Below are 13,894 nucleotides of genomic sequence, written 5' to 3' on the forward strand. Positions count from 1 at the left end.
AGGAACTAAAAAGCCTCTTGATGAAGGTGAAAGAGGAGAGTGAAAAAGTTGGCTTAAAACTCAACATTCAGAAAACGAAGACCACAGCATCTGGTCCCATCACTTCATGGGAAATAGATGGGGAAACAGTGGAAACAGTGTCAGACTTTGTTTTTCTGGGCTCCAAAATCACTTCAGATGGTGACTGCAGCCATGAAATTAAAAGACGCTTACTCCTTGGGAGGAAAGTTATGACCAACCTAGATAGCATATTCAAAAGCAGAGACATTACTTTGCCACAAAGGTCCGTCTAGTATGGATGTGAGAGTTGGACTGTGAAGAAAGCTGAGCGCCGAAGAATTGATGCTTTTGAACTGTGGTGTTGAAGAAGACTCTTGAGAGTTCCTTGGACTGCAAGGAGATCCAACCAGTCCATTCTGAAGGAGTTCAGCCCTGGGATTTCTTTGGAAGGAATGATGCTAAAGCTGAAACTCCAGTACTTTGGCCACCTTATATGAAGAATTGACTCATTGGAAAAGACTCTGATGCTGGGAGGGATTGGGGGCAGGAGGTGAAGAGGACGACAGAGGATGAGATGGCTGGATGGCATCACTGACTCGATGGACATAAGTCTCAGTGAACTCCGGGAGTTGGTGATGGACAGAGAGGCCTGGTGTGCTGCGGTTCATGGGGTTGCAAAGAGTCGGACACGACTGAGCGACTGAATTGAACTGAATAATGATGTAAGGAGAAGGCAATGGCACCCAATCCAGTACTCTTGCCTGGAAAATCCCATGGACGGCGGAGTCTTGTAGGCTGCAGTCCACGGGGTCGCTAAGAGTCTGACACGACTGAGCGACTTCACTTTCACTTTTCACTTTCATGCAATGGCAACCCACTCCAGTGTTCTTGCCTGGAGAATCCCAGGGATGGGGGAGCCTGGTGGGCTGCCGTCTATGGGGTCACACAGAGTTGGACACAACTAAAGTGATTTAGCATCAGCAGCAGCAGCAATAATGATGTAAAGCATTCTTTCATGTGCTTCTTGGCTATCTATAAGTCTTTTTCCAAAAATCATGTCTATTTAGACCCACTGTCCATTTTTTAAGTGAATTGTTTGGACTTTTGTGGTGTTTTTTTGTTGTTGTTTGAATTCTTCATATACTTTAGATCAGTCAGTTCAGTTCACGTGTGCAGTTCTGTCCAACTCTTTGTGACCTCATGGACTGCAGCATGCCAGGCTTCACTGTCCATCAACAGCTCCCAGAGCTTGTTCAAACTCATGTCCATCAAGCCAGTGATGCCAACCAACCATGTTCTGTAGTCCCCTTCTCCTTTTACCTTCAATCTTTCCCAGCATCAGGATCTTTCTAATGAGTCAGCTCTTTGCATCAGGTGGCCAAACTATTGGAGCTTCAGCTTCAACATCAGTCCTTCCAAAGTATATTCAGGACTGATTTCCTTTAGAATTGACTGGTTGGATCTCCTTGCTGTCCAAGGAACTCTCAAGAGTCTTCCCAACACCACAGTTCAAAAGCATTAATTCTTCAGTACTCAGGTTTCTTTATGGTCCAACTCTCACATCCATACATGACTACTGAAAAAACCATAGCTTTGACTAGATGGACTTTTGTTGGCAAAGTAATGTCTCTGCTTTTTAATATGCTGTCTAGGTTGGTCATAGCTTTTCTTCCAAGGAGTAAGCATCTTTTAATTTCACGGCTGCAGTCACTACCTGCAATGATTTTGGAGCCCCAAAATGTAAAGTCTCTCACTGTTTGCATTGTTTCCCAATCTATTTACCATGAAGTGATGGGACCAGATGCTATGATCTTAGTTTTTTGAATGCTGAGCTACAAGCCAGGTTTTTACTTGCCTCTTTCATTTTCATCAGAAGGTTCTTCAGTTCTTCTTCGCTTTCTGCCGTAAGGGTGGTGTCATCTGCATATCTCAGGTTATTGATATTTCTCCCGGCAATCTTGATTCCAGCTTATGCTTCATCAGGCCCAGCATTTCGCATGATGTACTCTGCATGTAAGTCAAATAAGCAAGGTGACAATACACAGGTTTGACGTTCTCCTTTTTCCATTTGGAACCAGTCTATTGTTCCATGTCCTGTTCTAACTGTTGCTTCTTGACCTGAATACAGATTTCTCAGGAGGCAGGTAAGGTGGTCTGATGAATTTTCCACAGTTTGTTGTGATCCAGACAGTCAAAGGCTATGACATAGTCAGTGAAGTAGAAGTAGATGTTTTTCTGGAATTATCTTGGTTTTTCTATGATGCAACGAATGTTGGCAATTTGATCTCTGATTCCTCTACCTTTTCAAAATTCAGCTCAAACATCTGGAAGCTCTCAGTTCATGTAGTGTTGAAGTCTAGCTTGGAGAATTTTGAGCATTGTTTTGCTAGTGTGTGGGATGAGTGCAATTGTGCGGTACTTTGAACAATTTTTGGCATTGCCTTTCCTTGGAATTGGAATGAAAACTGACCTTTTCCAGTCTTGTGGCCACTGCTGAGTTTTCCAAATTTGCTGGCATAATGAGTGTGACACTTAATCTTTTGAGTGCAAATTTGCTGGCATACTGAGTGCAACAGCATCATCTTTTAGAATTTGAAATAGCTCAACTAGAATTCCATCCCCTCCACTAGCTTTGTTTGTAGTGACCTTCCTAAGTAGACTTCACATTCCAAGATGTCTGGCTCTAGGTGAGTGATCCCACCATCATGGTTATCTTGGTCATGAAGATCTTTTATGTATAGTTCTTCTGTGTATTCTTGCCACCTCTTCTTAATATCAGTTGACATCTTTTTTGGTGTTAATTCTAGAAGGTCTTGTAGGTCTTCACTGAACCATTCAACTTCAACTTCTTTGGCATTAGTGATTGGGGTATAGACTTGGATTACTATGATATTGAATGGTTTGCCTTGAAAACAAACAGAGATCATTCTATTGTTTTTGAGATTGCACCCAAGTACTGCATTGTGGACTCTTTTGTTGACTATGAGGGCTAATCCATTTCTTCTAAGGGATTCTTGTCCACAGTAGTAAATATAATGATCATCTGAATTAAATTCACCCATTTTGGTCAATTTTAGTTCACTGATTCCTGAAATGTCAATGTTCACTCTTGCCATCTCCTGTTTGACCACTTCCAATTCGCCTTGATTCATGGACATAACATTCCAGGTTCCTATGCAATATTGTTCTTTACAGCATCAGACTTTACTTCTATCATCAGTCACATCCACAACTAGGCTTTGCTTTGGCTTTGGCTTAGCCTTTTCATTCTTTCTGGAGCTGTTTCTCCACTAGCATATTGGGCACCTACCGACCTGGGGAGTTCATCTTGCAGTGTCATCTTTTTGCCTTTCCATACTGTTCATGGGGTTCTCAAGGAAAGAATGCTGAAGTGGTTTGCCATTCCCTTCTCCAGTGGACCACATTTTGTCAGACCTCTCCACCAATACCCATCAGTCTTGGGTGGCCCTACATGGCACGGTTCATAGTTTCATTGAGTTAGACAGTAATTCATATTGTAGATAGTAACCCAATAAAACTCTACTATTTTTAAGGTGAAAGATGTCTTCCCTACATGATATTACTCTTACTTTTCTCATGAAGTTAATGAAATAATTGTATTCATTGTTCCAAAGTATATATGTAAATAGTAAATAATAAAATGTATTTTTAAAATTCTTATATGTGTATATGAGGTTGAGGAACAAGTACAAGTATTGTCTATGGTAGAAATGATGAGCTCCCTTTTTAATGAGTTGCATTTGTAATTTCTTCAGTTTAGACGAAGATTATTCAAGTTCTCTTTTATTTGGTATTATTTTTTTCATTCCAGCTGCAATCCTTGATGAGTTGTATATAAGATTATATTTTTAATCACATTCGAATTTTTGTTGCTCTCTCAAGAGCAATCAATCTAGATTTATACTTTTTCCTAGACTCTGATCCACAATACCCAAATGCTGCCATATATTTAAAGTTAATCCTGAGAAAAGAAAAGTTATAAAAAAGTAATAAGTATGGAAGAGTAGTTGGCTAAAGGCAATCAGTGGCTGTGCAAACATCAACAGTTTCTTTATTGCAGTAAAATTCCTCATTAGACCCACAAAAAGACAAGTATTCTTAAGTTTGATTTCATTTCAACCCATATACATATATAGACTAAAAAAGTTCTGAAACAATTGTTTAATTTTAAAACTGGTATGATTCTGGTTCTTTGCTAGTCTGGAAGTTATTAGATTATTGAATTTGATAGTGTTGATTCCACAATGAGGAAAAAGCTAATATGTAAAGTAACACTATACCTTTAATGAACAATGAGGTTGGCTTATTCCAATTTCAATTTTTATTTTTAGAGTGAGTTTAAGAGTGACTTTGAAATAGAAATCAGATGTGTGACTTTCTACCAGTATTCAGTTCAGTTCAGTTCAGTTCAGTCTCTCAGTCGTGTCCGACTCTTTGCAACCCCATGAACCGCAGCACGCCAGGCCTCCCTGTCCATCACCAACTCCTGGAGTTCACTCAGACTCACGTCCATCGAGTCGGTGATGCCATCCAGCCATCTCATCCTCTGTCGTCCCCTTCTCCTCCTGCCCCCAATCCCTCCCAGCATCAGAGTCTTTTCCAATGAGTCAACTCTTCGCATGAGGTGGCCAAAGTACTGGAGTTTCAGCTTTAGCTTGCAAACTGCCATAACAAGAGATTACAGACTGGGTGGTTTAAACAACATACATTTATTTTCTCAGTTTTTGAGGTTATAAGTCTATGATGGAGGTGCCAGAAAATTCAGTTTCTTCCTGACTTAAAGACAGCCACTTTCTGGCTGTGTTCCCAATTGGCCTCTCTTCTGTGCATTGCAGGAGGGAGGGAGCGAAAGGGAGAGACAGAGAGAAAAGGAGAGAGAGGGGGGGAATGCACTGTGGTATTTGTTTTCTTATAAGACCACCAGACCATCAATCTAGGATCCTTATGACTGCATTTAAGCTGAATTACCTCCCTAAAGAACCTACCTCTGAATACAGTCACATTGGGAGTTACAGTTTCAACATGTGAATGTGGAGGGCGGGACTACGATTCAGTCCCTAATACCACCTAAAATGATAATTGTACTTCTTATAAAATTCCACGTTTAGGTGAAGTTCTTCTTAGAGCTTCCATGCCACTTTTGAGCATATGCATATGATATTTCTGGTCATTTTTATTTTTCAGATCAGCATTTTCATGACCCATTTGTCAAACTATGGGAATGACCGCCTAGGGTTGTACACCTTTGTGAACCTGGCCAACTTCGTTCAGAGCTGGACCAACCTGAAATTGCAAACTCTGCCTCCAGTGCAACTAGCGCACAAGTACTTTGAGCTCTTCCCTGAGCAAAAAGATCCTCTCTGGCAGGTAACACTGAACATTCTCTCCTGGGGTGAAAGAAAAAACCTAGCAATTTGTGAGTGCTGAATTGATGTTGGGAACTCAGCTGGAAATACTATAGCTGGCATTCAGCACAAACTTCTTTTTTATCCAGTAGTTGTATTCTCTTCAATAATGCTTTATATTTGTTTTGTGGATTAAGTATTTGCATTTGGGGTCTGTTTTTCTGGGGTTTTGTTTGTTAGTCAGTTGGTTTGGAAGTTTTGCCTAGAGGATATTGTTTCATTGTTGGTATTTTCTCAGAGCTAATCGTTTTGACTTGCATTTACCGTGGCCACTGACTAGCAGGAAAACAGTTAGGTGTTAGGTAGCTAGTGTTGCGGAGAAGGCAATGGCACCCCTCTCCAGTACTCTTGCCTGGAAAATCCCATGGACAGAGGAGCCTGGTGGGCTATAGTCCATGAGGTCGCTGAGTCGGACACAACTAAGCGACTTCCCTTTCACTTTTCACTCTCATGCATTGGAGAGGAAATGGCAACCCACTCCAGTGTTCTTGCCTGGAGAATCCCAGGGACGGGGGAGCCTGGTAGGAAGCCGTCTATGGGGTCGCAGAGAGTCAGACACGACTGAAGCGACTTAGTAGCTTAGCAGCAGCTAGTGTTGAGGCAGTCCGAGTGCAGGTTGGAAAAGAATTTCCAGACATAGAACATTTCAGAAAGGAGGAAGTTTATCAAGAAAAAACAGCAGAGATAAAGTGGGCACTGCGAGCGCAGTGGGCCAACACCTCCTGACAGGCATGGGAGAGTCAACCATTTTTGTGAGTTAATGGCCAATTTTTATAGCCTCAGGACAAAGGAAATTCTTGCTGGATGGTTTGCATTAGGTGATTGGTTGGGGTGCTATAGTGTGTTTACTGGAGTGGGCATCTTTGCCTAACTGGGAGTCAGGGAGCTTGTTAGTGATTACCAGGGGGCTTTTGGTAACAGTTACAAAGGGGCGTAGTCAGCTTTGGAGGTGACCTTGGTTCTGGGCTCTGTTCCTGTGGCCTTGGTGCAAGGCCTGTGGTTCTGGGGCAGGACCCATCATCTAAGAAGACGGGCTTCCCAAGTGGCTCAGCAGAAAAGAACCTGTCTGCAATGCAGGCGCCACAGGAGACATGGGCTGATCCCTGGGTTGGGAAGATCCCTGGAGGAGGAAAGGGCAACCCACTCCAGCATTGTTGCTGGGAAAATCCCATGGACAGAGGAGCCTGGTAGGCAGTCCATGGATAGCGTTGCAAAGAGTCGATCACAACTGAGCATCTGACCACACAGAGTAGATGTCTAGGAAGACAGAAATCAAGGGCCACCATAATCTAAATGCCTATAACTAGACCTTGATATGTACGTGTACAACACAGATAGTCTAAGTAGAAAAGGAAAGGCAAGTGTTGCTTCAAGCCCATACAGATTCTATCTATTGATAAAGAATTGTCAGTTTTAATTCAACTTTTTGTGGGAGCCACTGAGCCTCAGGGCATGAAAATGTAAACTAGCTGCTTCTTACCATTTATCTAGGAAAATGCTACCTTCTACTTTCTTGGTTCTTTATGCATCAGATTACATTGACCCACACAATCAATAAGCTGACTGCAGAGAGCAGATCAGATGGTCCCCTGCTAAGTAGTCAGTAGGGGAGTAGCGTCCTCATTAATGAGAAATCACTGTGAAACACACTTTTTACCATTTCCTCTCCCTTTCTTGTGTTTCTCTTTATTCCATAATTCATGTTACATGCCCTTCTGTATCTATATGGTAAAAAAAAAAAATCCCCCGTATGTTTATTGAGCATCTCCTATGTATAAGGCAAGGCTAATTGCTCTAGAAAATTCAAAGAAGAATAAAATGCAGTGCTTTCTCTCAAAGTCAATAGAACATTTTCTTGTTATTTTTATTGACCATTACATATTTTTAAATCTGTTTTAAAACAGCTACCGTAAGTCATACTTTATTTTAATGATTTATTCAGCAGTTTGGTGTATATGTTAAGCAGACAGATAAGTAAAAACAAAGTTTTTATAATGTGTGTAGTCATACTACATAGATGTTGAATTTCATAAAGGCAAAACCTTGTGTCCCATAAATGGTAGTTAAAAGTGCTCACATACGTATAAACTTGACAAATCATTGATAGTAAATCAATTCTTTTCTCACATATTTTTATTTATAAGATATCTATAATTCATGGTACAGGAACAATAAAAAGTAGCCAACTTAACAAAGGTCATAGATGATCTAAAAATGAGTCAGTGACCCCAAACTCTACTATCTTCAGAGGGGAAAAAAATGCTTTTTAAATGAAAAATTTATACATCTTAATGCTATATGAGTTTTAAAAAATAAATAATTGTGTTCACTGATAGTTTTCCATCTTAGAGACGGTACTTGTTTTCTTTGGAAATGAGCATAATCAAAAACACATCAGCTCCAATAAGATTTGGTCAATATGATGGTTTTAAATTTAATGATCAAATGTTAGATATGAAATACTGTGCTAGATGAACAGGGGTATAAATGAAAATTAGAAAAAGAAAACAGTGTTATTCCTTAGAGAACTGCATCACTTTGGAAGACATGAAAACATATGCATACACACACAAAAAAAGACATTTGTGAGTGTGACTGTTGTAATTTTGAATAGCATCATACAGGTAAATTCCTAGGGAGTTCTTAATAAATGATATAATTAATCAGAAAAGGCATCAGATCACAAATTTAAGTTGCTGTTTTCATTCATATTTCTATTATGAAAACATAGCTTATTATAAGAGTATTTAAATAATACTCAACAGTAAATGTTTACTAAAAGTCTCCTGCTTTAACACATGAATTATACTATTTATATGGTTACTTTTAACTGAAAAATGAAGTTGTAAACATTTCTTATTAACTAACATTCCATATGTTCCCAAATGTATTTAAGAAAGAAAACAAGAACTAGTAAACAGAAATACAGTTAAGTTGAACAGGGAAATATTCACATATATGAGATTTTGAGAACCATAGACTCATTGAAGCAAAACTTTTCCAGTCATAAAGGATATCCAGTGAACTAGTGAAGTTGCTCAGTCATGTCCAACTCTTTGTAACCCCATGGGCTGTAGCCTACAAGGCTCCTCCATCCATGGAATTTTCCAGGCAAGAGTACTGGAGTGGGTTGCCATTTCCTTCTCCAGGAAGATATTCCTGACCCAGGGATCGAATCCAGGTCTTCCGCATTGCAGGCAGACACTTTACCATCTGAGCCACCAGGGAAGCCATAAAACTGCAAATGATCTAGTGAAGAAGATAAAGGGCATAATACTTTTGATTTCCTTTCTATGGTGGTTTTCTCTTCTTCTCATTTCCTGTTTATAATAGCAAGCAAACAAAACAGCTATAAGCATTATCATTGTGTCCTTTGAACAGCATCAATTTAATTTTACAAAATATATATAATCTTGAAATTGAAAGTGTTGCTCAATCATGTCTGACTCTTTGTAACCCCGTGGATTGTAGCCTGTCACATTACTCTGTCCATGGAATGTTCCAGGCAAGAAGTGGAGTGGGAAGCCATTCCCTTCTCCAGGGATTGAACCCAGGTTTCCTGCATTGCAGGCAGATTCTTTACTACCTGAGCCGCAAGGGAAGCCCCACACATAAGCATAACCAACACTAATTAAAGATTTTACAGTCCATTCATGACAACCCTACAGAGATAAGATCAATTAATATTATGTATCTCTGTCACTACTATACCAGAGAAGGCAATGGCACCCCACTCCGGTACTCTTGCCTGGAAAATCCCATGGATGGAAGAGCCTGGTGGGCTGCAGTCCATGGGGTCACTAAGAGTCGGACACGACTGAGCGACTTCACTTTCACTTTTCACTTTCCTGCATTGGAGAAGGAAATGGCAACCCACTCCAGTGTTCTTGCCTGGAGAATCCCAGGGATGGGGGAGCCTGGTGGGCTGCCATCTATGGGGTGGACACGACTGAAGCGACTTAGCAGCAGCAGCAGCACTACTATACATTCTCTAAACGTTGCAGATACTGTATTATATTTAATATAAACATGCCTTTTTATTTAGTGTATTTCACTTTTAAAAAGTCAACTGTTATATTTCCTTAGATTTTCAGTTCATGCTTTTTTATTGTCACAAATAAAAAGAAAATGTGCAAAATGATAATCTTAACAGCTATTTAATTTCCGTTGGTTCCTTATGTAGATTTTCATTAGCACCAACTAATGGATATGTGAAAACTTCTTTGTCACCTAATTAAAAAGTGCAATATGAATATCTGCCAATGGCCAGCAGGGAAAGTACAACGCAGAATGTTCTCCCTTCACTGGAAGTGGATTCTTTTGAAGTTGTTTAATATGAGATATGTACTGAGCACACAAGGAACTCGATCCCTAGAGTACATCCGCCTCAGTGCAGTCCCTGGCATGTAAGATTCCTAAAATTATACTCATGGATTTCTATTAGTTCATGCCCCTTTTTGTTTGGGTGGAATAATCACTATAAAGCATAAAGGAATAAGGTTTCCTCTTTTTTTTTTTTTTTAACTCCCATTATAGAAACCCAAACCCCAACATGGAGGCAGTTGGAAGGTCAGATCATTGCACATTCACTAATCGGTGCTTTTAAGCTCTCAGGCTGTCAGGTTAGCTCAGTCTCTATCTCCAGTCAGTCACTCCAGGGTCTCACTATCAATAAATGTGCCAAGCGTGATGTGGATTCCTGCTCGCCTGTGTGACCAAGGGAATGCTCAAAGAGCTGCAGCTCCTCTCTTTCCAGGCCAGTGTCTCTAAAAGTAAAGAAACAGGGGAACAAAGCCACAGGGTGGTAACCTTAGGGAATTAACACCTTGGTAGATTCTCGCTGGGAAATCATCTAACTCCCGCTTAGAAATGTTGAAATCTGAATGTCTATGACATAAACAAATCACATGGTCTAGTGATACAAACACTGTAGATTCTATAAGTTGGTGCTGACACGGAGAATTAAGGATTGTAACAGCAAGAGGCAGTGGGGCATCTAGCTCAACCTATTCATTTTAGACACCTGAGGAGGTGCCATGTCTTGTTCTAAGTTACGTGACTTATTAGGGACAAGTCAGAACTGAAGCTCAAGTTGCCTTATTATTCCTGGAACTCCAGTTTAGTCCCAACCACACCAAGATGGTAGTTTTATGTTTAGAATAATAAATATACTTCTATCATTGACTGTCTATGTAGAACGAAATATCAGGAATACCTTGTGACTTCAGAAGCACAGGATGGAGTACTCAGTGAGAATTTATGCAAACAATGCTTTTGAAATACCTGTATAATAAAAAGAAAGGTCTTTGCCTTCATGGAATTTACAAACCATTATAGCTCCTGGTTATGTGAACAAAATGACATCATAAATTTGTCTTCATATTTTCCTCCTTTTTGTTCACTCTATACCTTATTTATGACTCTAGTATTGCATTTACCATATGGTATTGCAGACACTTGTGCTTGTCATATACCGGCTCATGCAAACCTTAAGGGGTAAGATGTTCGTAATCTAGAACCTAGCATAGTACCATGCTGCTAAGTCACTTCAGTCGTGTCCGACTCTGTGCGACCCCATAGACGGAAGCCCGCCAGGCTCCCCGGTCCCTGGGATTCTCCAGGCAAGAACACTGGAGTGGGTCGCCATTTCCTTCTCCAATGCGTGAAAGTGAAAAGTGAAAGTGAAGTCGCTCAGTCGTGTCCGACTCTTAGCGACCCCATGGACTGCAGCCCACCAGGCTCCTCCATCCATGGGATTTTCCAGGCAAGAGTACTGGAGTGGGGTGCCATTGCCTTCTCTGATAGTACCATAGCTACTGTCATTAAAGTGTCACAAATGTATCAGCAAACACAGAGGGTGTGTGTTTTTGTGTGCAAAACAGCAATAACGGTGGCACACTTGTTTCTCGGTAAGAGTAGGCATAGGACATGACCTTGAGGAGCACGCGCAAGCCAGTCAGGAAAGCTTTGTGAGCTGTCAGAGTAATTTGGGTTTGAAAGGCAACAAGTGTGTTCTGAAGATGAGAGGGGAATACTTTTTTAAGTGTTGGCCAAAAAAGATCATAGCAGAAGTTTTTGTTTGTTTGTTTGTTTTCGTTGACAAATAAGAACAGGGAGGAGCTGGAGTTAGGTAATAATCTAGATATGAAAGAGGGAAGCCCTGAGTAGCTTCATGGCTATGGGGGGAAAAAGTGAGATCTTAAAAGAAAATGTGTTAGAAATTGTTTGTGGGTGAGACCCTGAGATTAAAGGAACTCTGATATAAGTAATTATCCCCATAGCTGGGGAAATAACGGTTCTATAATTTCATAGTCTTCACTTCCCTTTATTCATCTTTTAGCCTTTCCGGTAAAATAGCCAGAACACTTTTATCACTTCACACTCAGAGCAGAGGCCAGACTTCAACACCATCTGATACATTTTTCCTAATCACCATGTGGATTTACGTGTTACAGCACTACATTTCTCTTCTTAATTCCGAATAGTATTTAAACCTTTCAGAAATTCTTCCCAAATACTCAGGTAATTCCTCATGATTTTAATTCTTTTAGTATTTTAGTTCTTTAGTTTACCATGTACCATTTCATTCTTTTGAGCATACAAGGCTGTCAGACAGTCTGACATCCAGAAATGGTGACATAAGTCATGGATTTTTCTTTTCCTGTCAATCAGTTGCAAATACAATCTTGTCAGGTTTCAAATTCTCCACACAAGTACCTTACTAAGGTTTCATCATGGAAAAACTACTTGCAGATAGCAAAAGAAAAAAAAATTATAATACTTTCATACTTGATGAATCAAAATCATCATCAGATAACTATTTTGAATCCTTAATCCAAGTATAACAATAAAAAGTGAATTTTTTGTGTATGCCCTACAGAAATGTCTGATAACTTTTAACATACTACTAGGGAAACATTATATGAGACCAACCTATTAATAAGAGTTTAAAATACAGTTTCTTTCATTGAGTTGATTATCCAGATTCCCTGATAGTATATTCATAAAGCCATAAATAATAATATAAGGTATTATATGCAAGAGTGTACAGTCATGTTTGAAGATACTCAGAGCTACAGAGTAAACTTGTCACTTTCCCCTGGGCTCAACTGTGCTTTTGAGAATATTTCACGGGAAAATACAAATAGTGTGAATTTATTGAATAAAGATGGTGTAATATGGTGAAGAATGCACAGGTGTTTAGGATAAATCAGAGGTATTTTGTGCTTAAAGCAATTCTTTTGCACTATTACCGTGATCCACACATGAACCGCAGGCCTCTTTCACCAATCTCACCCCCAGAGGCGGGCGTTTATGCACCTTTGTAAATCAGACTGGGCTCCCAGATAGTGCTAGTGGTAAAGAACCTGCCTGGGTTCGATCCCTGGGTCAGGAAAATCCTCTGGAGGAGGGTATGGCAACCCACTCCAGTGGCGGGCCTATGAGTCCATAGGGCCCAAAGAGTCAGACACAACTGAAGCAATTTAGCATGCAGGCACGAATCCGAGTGCTTTGGTAGAAAAGTTTTCTGAATAAGAATCAGACTATTACACAGGAGTTCTGTGGAGAAGGCATTCATTATGGATCAGTGCACACAGAAAGGAAAAGCTCTTCCAAGGAGCTGATGGACTCCCCGGCTTATGTGATGTGCAGGTAGAATGGAGTCTTTGCAAAGATGGTGTGCGTCTCAGAGTTTCTCCATAAGGATTTGCTGACTGAAGCACTGAGGATACATATCCCTAACCTATTAAAATTCTTCATCAGTGTATGTGAATTGTATTAGGCTTAAATGACTTTGAGAGACAAAACATTGAAAGTCACCAGCTCATATGATGCAGACTTGGAAAAGAATTTTCTTTAAAGATGTGCGCGTGGCAAAGTTTAGTAAGCAGAATAAAATTTAAAACAACACACCAAGATGGGCGGAAGCTGAAGAACTTGAAAAACAGAAACACCTTTCGTAGCATTCTCCTTTGAACAGTGAGGTCAGAATAGCAGAAAGCAAGCATACGGAATGGAGAGAAAACCAATAACCTGGAAATGTTTCTAATTAACAAAATAATCCTTCTACCATGAGCACTGGGCAATTTTAATGTTTCAGCTATTAAGGTCTAGAGATCTCCTAGTTATCTGGAAAAGACACATGACCTGAGAGAGGATAATCAGTCCAATTGATAGTTCCATGGTGTCCTTCTCAGGGAAGGGTGTGGAGAAGCGGTGAACAGAACAAATTGTTGGTAAAGAAAAGGCAGGTAGGTTGGAATAACCAGATCTAATGAGAGCAAAAGTTATTTTCATCATTCTATAAAACATGAATTTCAGGATCAGGACTGTGGTGTGACTTTTTTAAAGTATGTGTCTCTAGCTTGATAGTAAATTTGAAATTTTTACTTAATTAGAGAGGGAAAATCTGAGTGCTCATACCCTTCTTAGTAACATGATTTCATCAGAATTACTGCCCTTTCTAA

The 13,894-nt window shown here is 40.0% G+C and overlaps 1 protein-coding gene across 1 annotated transcript in view; it reads left to right on the plus strand.

Annotated features, from left to right (window-relative positions):
* LOC133250034 (bifunctional heparan sulfate N-deacetylase/N-sulfotransferase 4-like) overlaps window positions 1-13,894 on the plus strand; it is a 103,374-nt gene that overhangs the window by 66,921 nt on the left and 22,559 nt on the right. The window contains exon 4 of the mRNA XM_061421205.1: window positions 5,206-5,388. Within this exon, the coding sequence (XP_061277189.1) occupies window positions 5,206-5,388 (183 nt within the window). The remainder of the gene's footprint in view (window positions 1-5,205; window positions 5,389-13,894) is intronic.

The sequence above is a fragment of the Bos javanicus genome, chromosome 6, assembly GCF_032452875.1.
Source record: "Bos javanicus breed banteng chromosome 6, ARS-OSU_banteng_1.0, whole genome shotgun sequence".
NCBI lineage: Eukaryota > Metazoa > Chordata > Mammalia > Artiodactyla > Bovidae > Bos > Bos javanicus.